Source organism: Ahaetulla prasina, chromosome 2 (assembly GCF_028640845.1).
Source record: "Ahaetulla prasina isolate Xishuangbanna chromosome 2, ASM2864084v1, whole genome shotgun sequence".
Lineage (NCBI taxonomy): Eukaryota > Metazoa > Chordata > Lepidosauria > Squamata > Colubridae > Ahaetulla > Ahaetulla prasina.
In genome coordinates, this window is record NC_080540.1 from 269,922,781 (window position 1) to 269,942,702 (window position 19,922).

The 19,922-nt window shown below is 39.3% G+C and overlaps 1 protein-coding gene across 2 annotated transcripts in view; it reads right to left on the reverse strand.

Annotated features, from left to right (window-relative positions):
• Positions 1 to 380: 380 nt before the first annotated feature.
• The window catches only part of CERT1 (ceramide transporter 1), a 79,101-nt gene continuing 59,559 nt past the window's right edge, over positions 381 to 19,922 (reverse strand). For both annotated transcript variants that reach the window (XM_058169240.1, XM_058169239.1), the window contains 4 exons: positions 16,908 to 17,036; positions 15,823 to 15,952; positions 5,944 to 6,080; positions 381 to 3,305 (listed from right to left, as the gene is read on the reverse strand). In XM_058169240.1, coding sequence (XP_058025223.1) covers positions 5,953 to 6,080; positions 15,823 to 15,952; positions 16,908 to 17,036 — 387 coding nt within the window. In that variant the 3' untranslated portion in view covers positions 381 to 3,305; positions 5,944 to 5,952. The remainder of the gene's footprint in view (positions 3,306 to 5,943; positions 6,081 to 15,822; positions 15,953 to 16,907; positions 17,037 to 19,922) is intronic.

Here is a 19,922-nt window from a genome sequence, read left to right on the forward strand (position 1 = left end):
TATCTATCTATCTATCTATCTATCTATCTATCTATCTATCTATCTAAACTCTGAATCACATTTGTTTCTGTAAAGAAGGATGACACATGTGGCCCTTAATATTTTTTTATGACTTACAAAGTCTCCTATGATAAAGTATTGGGGAAAAGTAAAACACTCAAAAAACAAATATTAAACCCACCCAACCTCACTCATGGTCCCAATCATTACTAATGCCTTTCCCTCATTAGGGAGAACCCAGCCACCAAAAATTTTGGCCACTTCTGACAGACACACATAAAAGCAATAGCATTTTTGCAACTGCATTATATTAGTAGTTTCTTGGAACAAAATAATGTAAAGCTAGTCTTGAGTATTAAAAAATAAATACAAAATAGAAATGTGTTTGTAATATATTTTAATACTTTGCACTTTTAAATACTGGTTTTCAAATCTGTGATTGTAATATGGAAGAGGCAACTCCATTTAATCATTTATTTTTAATGTTAACAGGATCATAAAGCTATCATAGAAGAACAGTCACATTTTACACACTCGGGACATTCTAGAAACTGATTCATAATTTGAGCATGTCATTGAACATGGTAACTCAAATACAGCTTCATTTATATAATGAACAGTTGACATAAAGATTTGTGAAAAATTGACTTAACCATTTGATTAATGAGAACCAGTATAACTTCTTACAAGTCAGCTCAACTCAAATAAAGTAAGAGAAATTTCTTTCAAGATAACCGAGCATTTCATCTCTAACCCCTTCAAGGATTTTATAACATTTAGTCCGATTGCAAAATATAATAATAATAAAAAAGATTTTAAAAAACCAGATAGGTATCAATATGTTGTCCCTTCCCAGCTAAAAAGGAAAGTCCACCATTTGATAGGATTCTAACGTTAATGTTGGTTCTGGTGGCCATTCTGTCTTTGGAACAATAAGCTAAAGAGATACAGTAAAGCCACCTACATCCACGGAATTTAACTATAGAGTTTAGTTCATAAAAAAACTGTAAGGACTGTTATTTGCTCATATTATTTGCTTATTATAGCAAAAGATGCCACTTGTGAAGTCTTAGGTGGATGGATGCACTAGATGAAAAGAGCCAATAATCAATTGGAAAATAAAAGAAAAATTTGTTCCAGGAAAAAAGCATTAAGAACTACTAGGCAAGCACTGACCACAGTTATTTTATTATACATCCTAAGAAATTTCAAGACAGATTGGGCTGGGCTAGCTGTAATGAAGTGACACCACTTGTCTAAAAGTAAAGCTTAGTTTACAAATAGTATCTTTTAGTGTAATTTTTATTTACAGATTTGCAAAATACATCACATTTAGTGCAAATGCAACTAATGACATTAAGATTTATAAACTGCTTTGTAAACTTTTCATCTCTTTCTAAAATAAAGCTATCCAATTAAATAATAGTTGTCTGCATGTGTTCCATGATCATAATCAGGAATGGCAAATTGTTTGGTTTTTGTTTTCAGGGTCTAAATATTACTTTGATATTGAAGTTCCCATCAGTGGCTATGGTAAACAAGTAATTTTTTCCAGTTGATTGCAAAAATATTAAACTTAGCTGAGGTATAAGAAATGGTATACAAAATGCTTACTGGTGAGATAGTAAACAGATCAAATTCATCATCTTTACTTTTTGCCTTGCCAGCATTACCCTATAGGCACTTTTCTACATTTTAAATCATGATCAGAATTATTCTGTAGTAAGGCATTTTCCATGCACATTATTTAGAGAAAGGCAAATAAAGGATACCTAAAAAGCATGAATTCTGTATACATGTACATAAAACAACCTTAGAGTGTGCCTGTTTTAGTGTACCAAAGACACATCAGCTTATACCCAAACTAATTTGCTTCCAATCTTGAAGATTTTCATTAGCTGAATCTTCATTAAAAAGTATTATATTTGTTTTCAGGCATCAGCTACTCTATATGAAATAAAGATTTTCTGCTTTGTTTTCAAAAATATATCCAAATCTTGTTTCTCTCTTTATATATATACACAAGCTGACAGCTAAAAAGGTCATCTGGCTAATCTCACTTTAAAAGTGCAACCCGAGGCATTTCCTCAAAAGGACCACCAGTTTTTTCATACGGTTCACCCTTTATATATTGTATTTCTTGATATTAAAGCCAGTCAGATCCTTGACAGTTAACTTCTCATAGCAACTAAGGGGAACTCTCTTTAGATTTCATTTGTTTTCATATCTGACAAGGCAGGTCATAGGGCAAATGTTATGTGTATGGCAAGTTTTTATAGATGAATCTCATAGCATAGCTTTACTCAAACGGGAAACAAAGTGTAGGACTAAACAACAGCATTTTTTTTCCAAGACTGGGAATGTTATCTTCAGCAATCCAATTTAACTCAATAAATATTACACAGTGTTAAAGTTCCAATTGCTAGAAAGCAGCCCATATTCACACAATCTGGGCAAGATACAGCAGTAGCTGTTCTCTGGCAGTCAGGTCTTCTTATATAGTATCTAGTAATAACTCTAGATATTACCAAAAGATAATATCTTTTTGGGATCATGTTCTGGAATTAAATTTCTATAGCACATATTACACAACTAAAATTAAAAATAGAAATATAAAGATATCTGAAAAAAATAAAGCTTTTCATGCCTACTCCATCAGACCGCAGAAGGCCTTCATAGGAGCAAGACTATAGAAAAGGCAAGTCATAAAGATCCTGACAGCCCTCATATTTTAAGAGAAGTTTTACATAATATGATTTCTCATAGAAACTTAGCAGCAATGAACTATGATTATACAAGCATACACAAATTCCCTCTGAAAGGACACAGAATTTACTGAAAACCTGATGGGGAAAAAAAGTAATAACATAATGTTTTTGTGTACATAAAGCACATATGGTATGCTAGATGTGTATTCGTCTCTTGTGCTTTTTAGACGTACACAAAAACAAGAACTGTGCAAGTGTCTTATGAAGTCCCACAGTAAATGAAATCTCCTCAAATTATTCAAAAGTTAAAGCAATGAACCAAGTTGGTGACCCAAAATTGTAGTATTCTCCTCTAGAGCAAGCAAACAGAGCCATATACATGTATAAACACATGTATTTTTATAATTACACATCAACTCAGCAAAGTGAACTAGCAGAAGACAGTGAAAGTTCAAGTTCATGGCATTGCAGTATTCTTCAGTTGTGTACAGAATGCAGGACTTGGCCCATAAGACTGTAGATCCTACGTTCCAGCTTGGAGCCTTCATTTTGGTTCATTTCTCCAAATGGAATGTTCACACAGCCTTGTTCCAATCACTAGATGGAGGGAGAAAGAGGAAAATAGATGAAGCCTCTTACGTGTGCCCAGTACCACTAAAAGCTGGAATGAGGCCAATTTCTGCTGCCTCTACCCTTGGTAAGAAGAAAAGCAAAGGTACAATAACCCATAGATTAGTTTAAGTGTGTTTCTCTAGTTGAACAAAGCCAGCTGTTGAATTGGATGCATTCATGGCTAAGCACAATTTAAGGTGATTGTCTTATCTGACCATCACAACTAATTTATTTGCAGGAATTCTATTTATGATGTCACAAAATCAGCAAAATTAAAATGATTTTGGTGATTTTTTTGTTAGTTGGTTCTCTGGGTTTGGGGAGTACCAAGTACTCCTCAGGTATTGATCAGGGGTTCTGCAGACGTTTTCAGCCTGCATCCCATTGAAGCTTCTTCTGTGCAATGTTTCAGAAGTGGGATTGCCTTGCAGTCTTTGCAGTTTGTTTAAGATCTGAAAGCAATGGTTGGTGACTGGAAGCTTAAATGGTTGCTGGGAATGAACCTCTATCATACCTGCTCACTATGTATGACCTGGATCAGGCACCTGACAAGGTGAAAGACTGTATCCAGCTACACTGATCTGTTGGTAGCCTATTTAGCTGATCTGAATTATTCCTTCTCTGAACTTTGTATAATGTAGTTCAGTCGGGAAGGAAGTTTATAAATTTACAGATAATCCTCACTTACCAACTTTAATAGGGGCTGGCTATTCCATTACTAAGTGGTGCAGTTGTTGACTGAACTGATTTATGTCAGTTCTGGCTCAGTTGTTAAGCAGGTTACCATGGGTCATTAAGCATGACATCACATGAGTGTGACTTCCAACTTCCTGCTGGCAAACTGAAGACAGCTTTGTGAAAGCAGAACTGAAGACCACGGCAAAGTTCCAGATCCAGTGAGCATACTGGTTCCTTAGATCCTCTCCAGATAAGGAGAAGATCACCCACTTATGCTTCTGATAACTCCCCCTTGCAAGGAAACTGTGGATTGGAGGACTGGGATCAGTCATTTTTCTTGCAACTGCAGTGGAACAAAACTGACTTACTAATCACTTTAGGAAACTGCCTATTAACTAAAGCTTTTAGAGATCTTCAGAACAATAAGTCTAAAAAGTCATTGGGTGAGTTTTGTCTTCTACTCCAAGCAAAAGAAAAATTAATTAAAGGCTTAAGAACATAAAGAATTTGAGATAAACAGCACAAAAGCTATCAACTGCTTATGAACAAATTAAGAGTGCAGATAAATTTGGAATATTGGCTTTTACTATAAAATTTTGGGATTAACTATAAAAATAAATTGCTTCTTGTGGGAAACACTTATTTTGCGTATCCTGTCTATTGTAAGTCATAACAAAGATAAGTCATTTTACAATTTTAAAAACTGGATGCTACTGGGGGTGGCTAATGATTCTAAGCAGGGAAAAAATACAAGCTTTTCTTGATGTCAGTTAATATTGGAATTTACAAAATGACATCAAATGTTATAATATTGGGAATATTAAAGATCATTGAAGAATGGAGGCAGACATTAATAATTATAATATCAACATTGTCAGTAATAATCTCTGCTTGTGTGAACAGACTATGTCAAAAAGATGTTAATGAAGGAATGAGGATGATGATAATGAATGACAGATGTTGAATTCTATGTGACAAGACAGAGAAATGGTGGAACTACAGATGATTGGACTAAAGAATGATTTGGAAAAGGCCTTTACTGGATACCCAAAAGAAACTGCCCAAAGTTTTTAAAAATTAAAAGAGAAATATCAATGATAAAACAAGAGAATGATTTGGAAATTGTTTTCTTATTGGATATACAAAAGAGACTTGCTAAAACCTTCATGAAATCTATGCAATGAGATAAGGAAGTCTGAGATCAAATTTTATGATAATGTTTGATTGAAGATTAAGACAGAAGTAAAAAGAAGGAATATAAAGTTGGTTTATTTGATCAAGGTTAAAACAAGGTTTTTTTTTAATTTTCTGCAAAGTTCTGGCAATCCTTTGAGGACTTTTTGCTGACACTGACTGAGATTTTGTTTTTGTATTCTATTCTCTTTCGTTCAGTTTATTGTATTCGTTTTAATAGCCATCAAAATTCTTAATAAAAATTATGTTGTTTTTTTAAACAAAGTAAATGCAAGCCACTTGTCAAGTGCCTGATCACAATCATGACTGCAGAGACACTGCAACGGCTACAACTTCAAGAACCAGTCATAAGTCTTATTTTTCAGTGTTGTCGCAATTTCAAATGGTCACTGAACAAGTGGTTGGTAAGCATGGACTAAGTGTATAACAGTTGGTTATTTGCTTTGCAGCATGCAAGACCCCTAATTACAGACAGAGAGAAAGGGAGGGAGGGAGGATTCAATGAGATTAGGAGCCTAGAAGGTGCTGAGGAAGTTTTCAGAATGTTTTGTTATCAAGAATGTAACCCCAAAATTATAATCATAACTTTAACCTCTTATTTCTTCCATTTGTAAATTTGTCTTACCTCCCATACACCCACATTTAAAACTAATTTTAAGAAACATTTCAAATATTTCAGCATATCTGAAGTGACTATATAATTAATGATGAAATAATTATATATTGCAAAAACCCAAGGGATTATACATACCTGATAATACTAGAACAAAATAGACTTCCCGGTTGTTTTTTCTTGTACGTATGATGTGAATCGTTTCAAGAATTTGGGATACTCTCGTTTTGCTACTGCCCGTAGTACAGAAGCTGGTGCCCAGCCTCCAGGGTTCACTACAAATAAAGATGAGATTTTAAATGGTTAATATAATTGTATTTCTGGGGAGTGGTAAATTCACAAACAATAAAATCTGATGAGAATTTAAATTACATAAATATTATGCCATCAGTTTTACTTTTGTAATGATGGTAATGTTAAAACACAAACTCATATTCTGTTATTCTGTATTTTCTATCAAGACATAAACAAAGAGTTCGTAACATCTCTTCCAATTCCATTTACTGGACAAATTGAAGAAATTTGTATACAATTCTTACAAGTAAATAAGGAACGCAGGGTAATTCTTGCGACTGGAAAGTTTTTTTTTTTTTTTATTTATACTCATTTAAACCAAACTTCATATGATTGCACTGCTTAGCAATGGCAGCTCCAGTAGTTCTGGTTGCAGTTGTTAGGCAAGGATTACACCATTGTCAAGTGGGGACCTCAGGCTTCTCCTGCCTTGCCACACCTGGCTCAGTTTCAATTCCTCCCATCCACCTATCTGCCCTTTTAGTCATCCTGGATTCCAACACCCAAAGACTCAAAATTTTAGGGGCCAGCAGCTGCCTTGACTGAACCTGCCTTGTCAGCAACAGAAGAAAAAGGTTAGTAAAGGTCAGCTGGAGGTGGTGCAGGGTAGCAAAGGTAGGCAGCAATACCAGAGCTCAGGGCAGCCAGAAAGGCAGGGATGGGGGAGAGAAAATAGGTAGCTGTCAGGAGTTGAAGGCCATGCTTTGATCATAAATGCAGGCAGGCTGCCAAGCATCTGAATTTTGATCATGGGGATGTTGCAACAGACTTAACTCCAAGGACCAGCCATAACTGCCATTTACTCAGCATCATTATAATTTCAAATAGTCACTGAACAAATGGCAGTTAAAGCAAGGATTATCTGTATATTGTTGACATAAATATATTTTTATGGCTTAAAAGTTAAGCAAAGTTGATCCTAGTAAGTACTTGAACAAGAGACTACCATGGAATCTGGAAGTACCAAAAAATGGCAAAAACCAGTGGCAAACTGCTTCAGTATTATTGCCAAAGATACTGCATGGATGTAACTACATAATTAGAAGGATTTAAACTTAAATGGACAGAGGCTTGATTTTACCTTTTTTATATAGAAATTTCTGTGAATCTTGCTATTCTATTGCTTGGAAGAAAGTTAGTCACTTGCTAATTTTGCCAGGGTTTTTTGCCAATTTTTTTAACCATGCCAAAACATTGTGACTTAAAATACCACACTGAAGCGTAAGGATAGCTGTCTTTACACCTATTTTTAAAAATCAGCTGTACTCTTTTTTTTTTTTTATTCAAAAAGTTTTTATTAGTCAAAAAAGGTTTATACAAATACATATCAGGTATGGTAAATTTTCATTTTTCTTATCTAAAATAAGAATTTTACTCAAATTTTTTAACACATACAACAGCCATAAGGCAAGCAGGTGACACGAAGTAGCTAAGTTTGCAAATTTTAAATACGTAATAAAGAAGAGTCAAGAATAAACAGAATATCGTACAAAAGAGAATAAGGAAAACCAACACAATCCCAAATATCTTTATCACTTCCTAGTTTTGGATCTCAGAACTCTGGGTTCAGCCTGACCCAACTCCAGGGCCGCAACAGCGGCAGCCGCTTCAGCCCCATGATCTATAACCTCCCCTTCTTCAATTCCTGGGTCATCTGATTCCAGGAAGGCTTTGTGTTCCTCCACATAGGCCGTAGCCTCCGCAATTGTACTGATTTTTTTCGTAATGCCCTCCCGGAAAATCATCAATCCCTCTGGCATCAGCCATCTGAAGCCCACTCCTTCTGGTACAATTTGCTTGACAAAAATAATATTTCTTTCTTTTTCACGTACCTGTCTGGGAATCTGCCTCAGAATGGCTATCTCCCTGCCCCTGTAAATCAGTGCCCCACTCCTATGTTTTCTAAGAATTTCATCTCGTCTCTCTTCTCACAAATTTGACATGAACCTCTCTGGGAACTGCATGCGTGCGTGCATATTGCGAATTAACTCTATAAACTCGATCCACATCCCAATTCATGAAATCAACACCTCTCCCAAGAAATTCTCCCAACAATTTAGTCACAACATCTCTCAAGTCTTCTTGGTCCACTTCTTCCAAATTTTGAAACCTAAGGAAATAAGACATTTTATCCATCTGTGGTCCAAGCACAGCATTGCCTGTCGTCTCCTCTCTTTTCTGCACTGCCGCATCTCACCCTCAAACCTTCCACTTTCTGCTTGTTTTCTGCTGAAACTTGTTGAGTATCCTTTAAATCCTTTTGGATAGTCACAATTTCTGCTCTTATTTCATCCAATTTCTTGTCCATATTAGATAACTTTTCCAAAATTCTCTCCATCTCTCCAGCAGTTGGTCTCTGACCTTTTGCCATTAAGGAGAAAAAAATACAAAATCCTCAGGCAGGCACGGTATCCTTGTAATTTCCTCCGGATCCACCAGGGGGCACTCACAGGAGCAACGAGTCCAGAGTACAGTTAGTCAACCAGGAAGCCGAAGGGAAGTGATGTCATCAAAATTCTCATAGTGAAGGCGGAAGCTGGACGCCACCACTGTTCCCCAGAAGGAGGGGGGGCCTCAAACCTTCCCTCCTAAATTTCTCCATCACCTCTTCTCTCCAGAGCTCCACAAAACCGGTAATCTTCTTATTTTAAGTTCTCCTCTCTCCAGAATAACTCGTGCTCCTTCCAACCGCAGGGGAGAGAAAACCCCCCCGCACTCCGGAGCACTCCACTCACGTTTACCGATATTCCCTTCCCTTCTCCTCCTCAATTCTTCTCCGTGCCCTGTTCACCACCAGGCTGCTGCAGTTATAAATCCAATGCCCCGGTGTCACCGGGCACAGCGGCCCAGGCGACGACCAAAATAATGGCCGCGGCCTGTGGCCTCCGAACCCCGCCGAGCCTAGGACGCGCCAGCATCGGTCCCCACAGTCCTGTATGTCGGCTGGGAGACCCCTGGCGAGCCGTCCGTGCGGCAGGTGTCCTTTTCGGAACACCTGGCCCCTGAGGGCCTCGGCGGCGGCCGGATTCGGGCGCTGGAGGCAGGAGAAGCCTTCCAGACGTCCGTTGCCGCTGGATACCGGAAGTCGTCTCTCAAAAATCAGCTGTACTCTTGAATGTATTACTGGAAACAAAACCAGGAAAAGATGGCAAACTAAACATCTTTTTCTGTGAGATTCTGTTTTTATAAGCTGCCTCTTTAGTTTAGTGTAGTTTATGACTTATTAAAATAAGCAAAGGTTATCATTTTTACATTTGTAACTTCCCGAAAGAGAGAAAAAGGAAGAGTCAGGCATTGAGAAGAAAAGAGAAAATATTTCTGACTTGGAAAATAGGGAAAAGGAAAAAGTGTGATAGAGTGAGTCTTGGCTTGTAGCACTTATCCAAGACAGCCAAACAACCAAAAATGAATGAACTTTTTCTACAAAAAGAAACAGTAAGTAAATTAACCATGTTTCTCAATTCTAATAAATTTGAGGCTCTTGAAGAGGACTAACATACAGAAATAGAAAAAGAGCAATTATTGGAGTGTTCTGTTTCTTTTAGACATGGTTTAATAGACTGGTCAGATTCTACGCTGGCCATCATTCTTCAGCCATTTCACTCTCTAGTTTCCTCTAAAGAAAATAAGAACAAGTTGCACATGGTAAGGACTAGGAGAAGCTGCTGATATGAGAGCACAATTAAATTCATGGCAAAAACACAAACTTAAAAGCACAAACATTGTGAAGTTTGAGCAATTAAAAATAATCTGGAGCTGTTAAAAATGACTTTGAGGTTTTTGCCCAAAAACATACGAAAAGATTTTCTGCCTTTATTGAAGTCCAAGGCCAAACAGACATTCCCAGGACTGAGTGAACCAACATCCCTGGGACTGAGTAGCAATAACTCACAAATGTAATTGCTGGCAAAGTGTTCAAGCAGTAAAGAAGTTACTTCATCAAAGTTCACTTACTTCTTGTAATTAAAACAGGTTGTTCTTCATATAACTTTGAATGGCCTTAATTCTAGTTGTTAGGTCTCCAAAAGAGAAGTAATTTCTCTGGGATAGTTTCTTCCCTGCCACCATCAGCAAACAGATTTGTATTTGTATTTGTATGGTTTCCAAGCTTGGCTGGCATTACTCAAATCTTACTTTTAAGCAGACTATTATACTCACATATTACTTAAAATGAAATAATGTCTTGCTATTCTTTTCATGATGGAGGGGTAACCCCTTTGTTCAGCTCAGCTACTTTTGATCTATACAGTCTTCCAAATAATAAAACCTGTTGTTCATAACATTATCTTCTCTCCCCATTTGCCCTTGACTAAGTCAGGCCATGGCAATAAGATAAATATGCAGAATGAGGCCAAGTCTAATAGGAACAAGCTGTACTTATTAGTACCTTTGGTGCCCTGCCCAAGGTCCAACAAAGTGATATTTTACAAAGGCTAGATAGCCTTAAGAGATAGCATTTATTAGCTAGCTACTGCTGAGTCACTTATTGAGCTCGGTAAATTCAAGTTTGTAGCAAATGCCTGAAATGTAATCACATGCCTCTGGGAGGATGCCACAATGTTTTATGACAGTCAGAAGTCTTTATGGGCCATAAAGCATCCTTTCCAAGGCACTTGCAATTTTGACCGATCATTAAATAATCAGTTATAAGGACTACCTGTATACCTCCAGCCATGCTGTAGTTTTAGGATTGGCCTTATATAATCTTTAGTTAGTGTTGTAACTCTGCATAGAGTTTTGAAGTTGTTATAATTTCATTTACTGTACGTTAAGTGCTTTTTTGCTTTATGATTTACTTCATGCCCTATGCCTGAGATTATAATACTCCACTTACATTTATTGTGCATATTGTAAACTTTTGGTGCTAACTCAGGATGAAACTGTTTACATAGAAGTTTGATTAAATCTCTGATGGTGATCATCCTTTTATTGATATTGCATGTTATGGTACTTTAAGCTTTAAGGTAATTTTAAAATATAGTACTTTCAGAAGAATTTTAAACTGAATGTTTTATGTAAACTATACAGTATCTTAACTATAGATCAATTTATTTTAAATAGCTTCAAATAAATTTGAAAAAGCTTGGAGCATCTTTCTGGGAAACGCAGTTACAGATTTTACAAACCAACAAAAAGTATTTGCATTAATTACATTAATATAATAAATAAATAATCACTTTTTTCCTATGATAATATGCTGATATGTGGGAAAATTTAATCAGCAATACCACCAGTAACAAAAAGCCAGCGCTGACAATGAGCCATGGTTACAACACTGTATATTTGTCCGTGGTAAATAAAGCCCCCTTGATCTGTGATCTTATTCAGGGGGAGGCCGCGGACCTTATGGGCATTACGGAGACCTGGTTGGGGCCAGAGGGGGGGGTCCCCCTCGTTGAACTATGCCCCCCAGGTTTCCGAGCATTCCATCAGCCGAGGGCCCAGGGGAGGGGTGGAGGGGTGGCGGTTGTCATTAAGGAAGATCTAGAGCCGAGGGAGGCCACTGTTCCTCAGATTGCCGGCTGTGAATCCCTTTATGTGAGGTGGGGCCATAGGAATCAGTTGGGCTTGTTGATCGCGTACCTGGCTCCTTGCTGCGTGACCACAGCCCTGCCCGAGCTGCTGGAGTTATTGGCCACTGTGGCAGTTGAGACCCCCAGACTTATAGTTATGGGGGATTTCAACTGCCATCAGTTGGCTTATCATCGACTGCAGCTCGGGAGTTCCAGGCTTCCATGACGGCCTTGGACCTGATACGAGTAAATGATGGCCCTACGCACATGGGGGGAGGCACGCTGGATCTGATTTATATCTCTGGTCAGTGGTTAAATGATCTGATATTAGACGATTTAGTAACAGAACCAATGTCATGGTCTGATCATTTTCTCCTTCGCCTAGACTTCCGAACCGCCGCCCACCATCGCAGGGAGACGGAGCCTCTACGTTGGTTCCGTCCCAGGCGCCTGATGGACCCTGAGAGGTTCCTGACGGAGCTTGGGCCATTCCCTGAGGATCTGGCCCGCGGCACGACTGAGGAACTAGTTGCGGCCTGGGAACAGGCCGCGGCTGGGGCCTTGGACCGTGTCGTGCCTTTGCGGCCTCTGACCCGGCGCAGATCTCGACCGGTCCCTTGGTTCTCCGAGGGGCTGAGAGATGAACCGCCGGAGAAGACGCCTAGAGAGCACTTGGAGGTCCAGTCGTTCCGAAGCTGACCGGACACTAGTTAGGTCCTATTCCAGGACCTACCTAGTGGCAATGAGGGAGGCGAGGCGTTCCTACGCCTCCACCCTCATTGCGTCGGCAGATAACCGCCCGGCCGCCCTGTTTCGGGTGACCTGCTCCCTCCTTCATCAGGAGGTGCGGGATGACCCGTTACAGGGACATGCCGAGGAGTTTAGTGGTTATCTATACGACAAAATCGCTCAGCTCGGGATGGTCTGGACCAAATTGGGATGATCCAAGCGAGGGAGAGGAGGCACGTCTTGTTGAGCCTGTTTGGGATGGGTTTGACCCTGTGGCTCCGAGGGCGTGGACAGGTTGTTGGGAGGCTCCGCCACTACATGTTTATTGGATCCGTGTCCTTCCTGGCTGGTGCTGGCTACTCAGGAGGTGACACGAGGCTGGCTCCAGAGGATTATAAATGCTTCTTTGTTGGAAGGGGTTTTCCCTGCCGCCTTGAAAGAGGCGGTGGTGAGACCCCTCCTTAAGAAGCCCTCTTTGGACCCGGCTATTTTGGGAAACTATCGGCCAGTCTCCAACCTTCGCTTTGTTGCGAAGGTTGTAGAGAGTGCTGTGGCGCGTCAGCTACCCCAATACCTGGAAGAATCCGTCTATCTAGACCCGTTCCAGTCCGGCTTCCGACCCGGTTACAGCACGGAGACAGCTTTGGTCGCATTGGTGGATGATCTCTGGAGGGCCAGGGATGGGTTATTCCTCTGCCCTGGTCCTATTAGATCTCTCAGCGGCTTTTGATACCATCGACCATGGTATCTTGCTGCGCCGGCTGGGGGGATTGGGAGTGGGAGGCACCGTTTATCGGTGGTTCTCCTCCTATCTCTCCGACCGGTCGCAGACGGTGTTGGCAGGGGGGCAGAGGTCGACCGCGAGGGCCCTCACTTGTGGGGTGCCGCAGGGGTCGATTCTCTCGCCCCTTCTGTTCAACATCTACATGAAGCCGTTGGGTGAGATCATCAGTGGCTTTGGGGTGAAGTACCATCAGTACGCTGATGACACTCAGTTGTACTTCTCCACCCCAGGTCACCCCAATGAAGTTGTCGAAGTGCTGTCCCGGTGCTTGGAAGCCGTACGGGTCTGGATGGGGAGAAACAGGCTCAAGCTCAATCCCTCCAAGACGGAGTGGCTGTGGATGCCGGCATCTCGATTCAGTCAGCTGCAGCTGCAGCTGACTGTTGGAGGCGAGTTATTGGCCCCAAAGGATAGGGTGCGCAACTTAGGTGTCCTCCTGGATGAGCGGCTGTCGTTTGAAGATCATTTGACGGCCGTCTCCAGGGGGGCCTTCCACCAGGTTCGCCTGGTTCGGCAGTTGCGCCCCTTCCTTGATCGGGATGCCTTGTGCACAGTCACTCATGCACTCGTTACCTCTCGCTTGGATTATTGTAATGCTCTCTACATGGGGCTCCCCTTGAGGTGCGCCCGAAGGCTTCAGCTAGTCCAGAATGCAGCTGCGCGGGTGATAGAGGGAGGGTCTCGTACCTCCCATGTAACACCCCTCCTGCGCAGACTGCACTGGCTACCTGTCGCTTTTCGGGTGCACTTTAAGGTTTTGGTTATGACCTTTAAAGCGCTCCATGGCTTAGGGCCTGGGTACTTACGGGACCGCCTACTGTTACCATATGCCTCCCACCGACCCGTACGCTCTCACAGAGAGGGACTTCTCAGGGTGCCGTCCGCCAAGCAATGTCGGCTGGCGGCCCCCCGGGGAAGGTCCTTCTCTGTGGGGGCTCCCACACTCTGGAACGAACTTCCCCCGGGTTTACGCCAAATACCTGACCTTCGGACCTTTCGCCGCGAACTGAAGACGCATCTTTTTATTCGCGCGGGGCTGGCTTAAATTTTACGGATTGTATAGTTTTATTATTAATTTTAAACGGGGTTTTAATTTTTATATATTTTAAAATTTTAGGCAAGTATAATAAGTTTTTTAATTCTGCATTTTATAGGTTATTGTCTAGTCTGTTTTTATTTGCCTGTACACCGCCCTGAGTCCTTCGGGAGAAGGGCGGTATAAAAATCTAATAAATGAATGAATGAATGAATGTATTTTTCCCTAATTGCACTAATCATTAAAAAAACCTGAAATACTGGATGGGTGTTAGTTGGAAGCTTTATTTACTCAAGACTATGAGTGCTGGTTATGTTGCTAACTAACTACCACCTAGTTCTGATCCTGAGAAGTGTAAACTTTGGCAATGTATCTAAAAGCATGTGGGACAGGCAGGAAAATAAACTGTTGGATTTAAACTGCTTTGGATATAAGGGGGAATTGCACTTTCATGCAATCAAGTTCATATTTGATTAGGTTTAGCAGAGATTGCAGATTAAACTTCCAATTAAAAAAATGTTTGTCACAGACAATTTTGAAAGCCTAAAATTTAAATTATGTAGAATTATTATTAAAACCAATAAAATCAGTTCTCATTTTAGTATTACAGGAATAGAAAATTAAATTAGATCCCCATGTAGCTACAGATCTATCTAAATAAAATTGTCATCTCACAATCCATCTACAATTATTACTACATACTTAAAACTTTAAGAATATGAATCCACAAAACAATGTACACATAACACATGCCCAATGGGCAGATTTCACAGCAACTTTTCCATTTAGCATGTGGGCAGAAGGAAATCCAGATTTGATTTTATGTGAAAAACACAGCCTCTAAAAAAATGGGATGTAACCTCCTAAACCTGTGGTTGTGGGCTTCAAATCTGTCCAAAAATGATTTTGGCCGGAATAGCTCAGGCTGTAAGGAGCCTGTTATTAGAACACACTAGCCTGCAATTACTGCAGGTTCAAGCCCGGCCCAAGGTTGACTCAGCCTTCCATCCTTTATAAGGTAGGTAAAATGAGGACCCAGATTGTTGGGGGGGCAATAAGTTGACTTTGTAAATATACAAATAGAATGAGACTATTGCCCTATACACTGTAAGCCGCCCTGAGTCTTCGGAGAAAGGCGGGATATAAATGTAAAAAAAAAAAAAAAATTCAAATTGTAATTCTGAATGTACTAGAAGAGGGAAATGATTATATACAATGAAGACAACTCACATTAATATTTATATTTATTAAATGTAAATGAAATCAGATTTAGTCTTAGTTTTTCCTGACTCATTACTGAAGAGATAAAATGCATCTTCCACGTGCTCCTAAATTGGGAAAAAGTTGAACCTTTCTGCCCTATTATCTTCATTCTATCTCTTATCATTTTAAAAGAAGCCAAAAATAATTTTAAATTTGAGTGTCATTTGGATGTAATTATACATCCAACCACAATGTCACATCTTCCTGAACAGAATTAGTTGTTGCAACATTTTTAGAAAAAGTAATTGCCATGTGCCATGTATATAATTCACAACTGTAGTATGTACATAGGCCTTTTGCCTTATTATTTGTATGGGTCTTTATCTGTAAATGAGGAAAAAAAACCTTTTATACTAACACAACTACCTGTGCATTTCAAGAAAATAGTCATATCTTACCATTTGCTACATATGTAATCTTGCATAGGATGTTGTCTCTGCTTATTTTCTTGTTTCCTTCTGGAGGGCTTACCAATGTCTGGCAAATCATAGCAATATTTATTTTGGCACGAACACATCGATTGTTTGTCTGTCAAGAAACACAATCATTCACATTGTTGCTGATTAAATGCTGATGTAAAAAAATACAATGCATAAACTTTATTTATTTATTTAATTTGTCAAGTATGCATGAAAAAACAAGTATAATTATGAACATAATGTATAAACATATAAGTATAAACAGGTATAGGTATATACATAAGAAATGAGTACAAATAAATGGGAACAGTAGGACAGGGACGATAGGCATGCTGATGCGCTTATGCACGCCCCCTTACAGACCTCTTAGGAATGGGGGGGAGTGAGGTCCACAATTTAAGGTTAAAGTTTTGGGGGTTTGAGGATGTAATAACAAAGTCAGGTATTGTATTCCAGGCATTGAACACTCTGTTGCTGAAGTCATATTTTCTACAATCGAGTTTGGAGCGGTTTACTTTGAGTTTGTACCTATTGTTTGCCCATGTATTATTGTGGTTGAAGCTGAAGTAGTCATTAACAGGTAAGATGTTGTAGCAGACAATTTTGTGTACTAAGCTTAGGTCAGACTGATGCATAGTTCTAGGCTGTCCAGGTCCAAAATTTCAAGCCTGGTGGCATAAGGTAGTCTATTGCGAGCAGAGGAGTGGAGTACTCTTCTCGGGAAACAACTCTGGACTTGCTCAATTGTGTTAATGTCCATTATACAGTGTGGCTTCCAGGCAGATGAGCTGCATTTGAGAATTGGTCTGGCAAAGGTTTTGTATGCCCTGGTTTGCAGTACAATGTTACCAGAGAAGAAGCTTCGCAAAATTAGGTTAACAACTCTTAATGCCTTTTTGGCAATGCTCTTTCCTTTTCTTTCCATTAGAAAAAACTCATTAAATATCTGGAATCTTTTCCATTCTTTTCTTTTAAATTATCCTTGCCCTAGGGTTCACAAACATGCAATTAAGAAAGGAATTTCACAACAATAAATACCTTCAGAAACTACAAGTTTTACTTACAGGAACACTATCATGTTCTACAGAGAAGTTGCAGACAATCCATGTTTCAGTGTCATTTTCATTTAAAACTGGTATTTTTCTAATAGCAGATAAATACAGCACATCACGTTGAGAAGCAGGCCATACTCGCTAGAAAGAAAGCATTTATATGTTTTAAAGTATTCTTTAAAAAAAAAGCACTTCTGCAGTATTCCTAATAATAGAAAACAGAAATAAATCAAAATTTGAGGATACTGATTGTTACATATATAATCCCATAGAAAAATATAAAAAGAACTACCTATTTAATAATTCTATGCAGGAACACATATAGAAAAACACATAGTATTACCAAATACTTAATTTATAAGGTAAAATATGATAACCAAAACAAAACTTATAACCAAAGAGCAAAAATGTTTAAAATTCAACACTTCTTTAAGACTCTCATATTGTGTTCTTCCAAGCAATGCAATCCCCCACATTTTTACTTACCATCAATGCAAAGTACTTCTCAATTTTAGATAATACAGCAATAACTTGTGTTGCATTGTTTAATCGATTTTTGATAACTAATGCTACATTGCCAAAATTTATTATTCTAATTTGCTGAAAACAAAAATATATTAAATACCACTGATTCCTTCAATGCAATATATAAAGTTTTGGATTGGCATAATCTAATTTTTAAAGAAAAATAATATTTTTTATTATTTTAAAATCTGTTTCTTAATTATGTGCCTAAATAGATTTAAAGGGAATTATTGTATATAAAGAGTTCAAAGCTGAGTCATTATGTTCAGATCCCTAACAATCTATACGCTGCCACTTTCAAGACAGCTGGATACAAGTTTTCTATATTATTGAAATGTTCCTTTGATTTTAAAATCACATTGTTTGTTCTAATTTTTAAAGCAAACCTGTAATTTAGCTCAATATTATTAAACCAAATTGTAGAGATTGAGAAAATAACTTGGTACAATACTTTTTAAGATCAGAATACTCTGTGATGGAATGTTTTATACACTTTTGTCCTAATTTTGCATTAGAGTTTACAAGAGTGTTACATCCAAGGAAGGATAATAATCAGTAATTGCTATATTTATTACATCCAGCTATGCAGAATGTGATACTATTCAGAATTGCAAAAGTAATCGTATGCTTATTATTAAGGAAGCCAACTGTGAACCAAGTGAACTACACCCAAGACTAGAAATAAGTGAGAGGATGAAAGAGAATTTTTCCATAAGCTCCTACCCACACTTTTGTAAAGCATTGATCCATTATAATCCAAATAGGAAAAAATGGCCAATCTGTAAGCAAAAGAATATTTGGACCCCAATCTAAATATTGGTAAAGTCAAGATACAACCTTTAGTTTCCCTAAATCATCTGCTGCAAACTTCAAGAAAAATAATTGTAAGGACAATTTTATTACATACAACATAGGTATTGACTGATCAATGCAATACAAAAAATTTTTAAAAATGTGTGGCGACTACTTTTGAGAGGTAATTACAGATAATCCTCAATTTACGACCAGAATTGAGCCCAAAATTTATGTTGCTAAGTAAGAAATTTGTTAAGTAGGCTTTGCCCCATTTTACGACTTTTCTTGCCACATTTGTTAAGTGAATCATTGCAGTTCTTGAATTAGTAATACAGTTGTTAAGTGAATCTGGTTTCCCCATTGACTTTGCTTGTCAGAAGGTCGCAAAAAGGGATCAAACGGCTCTGGGACACTGCAACCAACATAACTTGGGAGACAGCTGTCAAGCCTCCAAATGTAAATCATGTGACCATGAGATGCTGCAACGGTCGTAAGTGTGAAATATTGTCATAAGTCCCTTTTTTTCAGTGCCATTGTGACTTTGAACGGATACTAAATGAACTATTGTAAGTCGAAAACTACCTTTATTTGGGTTCTATTTCTTTATTTTCTTCCTAACTTTCCCATCTTCATGCTATGTTTGCGTGTGCGTGCGTGCGTGCATGCGTGTGTGTGTGTATTAACCACAATATTCCTCTGTTATAAAACTATTCATAGTTTTAATGAAGTAAATTATGCCATAGCCAGAATGGTGTAGTAAATACTAAGATAAAACTCACACATCTAGTTACTGAATGACTCTGCTCATCATTTTTTCTCTGCTCACCCTAATTCTCAGGTTGTTCTGACCTAGGCTTCCCAAGAACATGAAGTAGACACCTTGTCCTGACAAAAACCCCTTTTTATTAAGTTACTGTGAATTCTCCTCATTCACATCCAGCAAAGTCGTTCAAGGAAGAATTTACAGTCACAGACCTTACCTGGCTTGGAGAGCTGCCAGGCTGATATCTTCAAAACTTGGAAAGGAGTCATGAACCAATTAAGTGAACTAATTGTCTCCTGCAAACTCCACTCCCTTTATGCTCCTCCTTTATTCCCTCTGGGAGTGGCCATTCATTGTCGAGGTGACGGAGGCTAGTCTTGTTGAGACCATCTGGGAGGAGTTTGATCCTGTGGCTCCTGAGGACATGGACAGGTTGCTGGGGCAGCTGAATGCCACCACATGTTTATTGGACCCGTGTCCCTCCTGGTTGGTGCTGGCCACCCGAGAGGTTACACGAGGCTGGCTCCAGGGAATTGTCAATGCTTCCTTGGGGGAGGGTGTTGTTTCCACCGCATTGAAAGAGGTGGTGGTGAGGCCCCTCCTTAAGAAGCCCTCCCTGGACCCAGCTGTTTTGGGTAACTACCGTCCAGTCTCCAACCTTCACTTTGTGGCGAAGGTTGTTGAGAGTGTGGTGGCACATCAGTTACCCCAGTACCTGGATGAATCTGTCTATCTAGACCCGTTCCAGTCCGGTTTCCGACCCGGGTACAGCATGGAGACAGCTTTGGTCGCGTTGGTGGATGACCTCTGGAGGGCCCGGGATAGGGGTTATTCCTCTGCACTGGTTCTCCTAGACCTCTCAGCGGCTTTCGATACTATCGACCATGGTATCCTGCTGCGGCGGTTGGAGGGTTTAGGAGTGGGAGGCACCGTGTTTCGGTGGT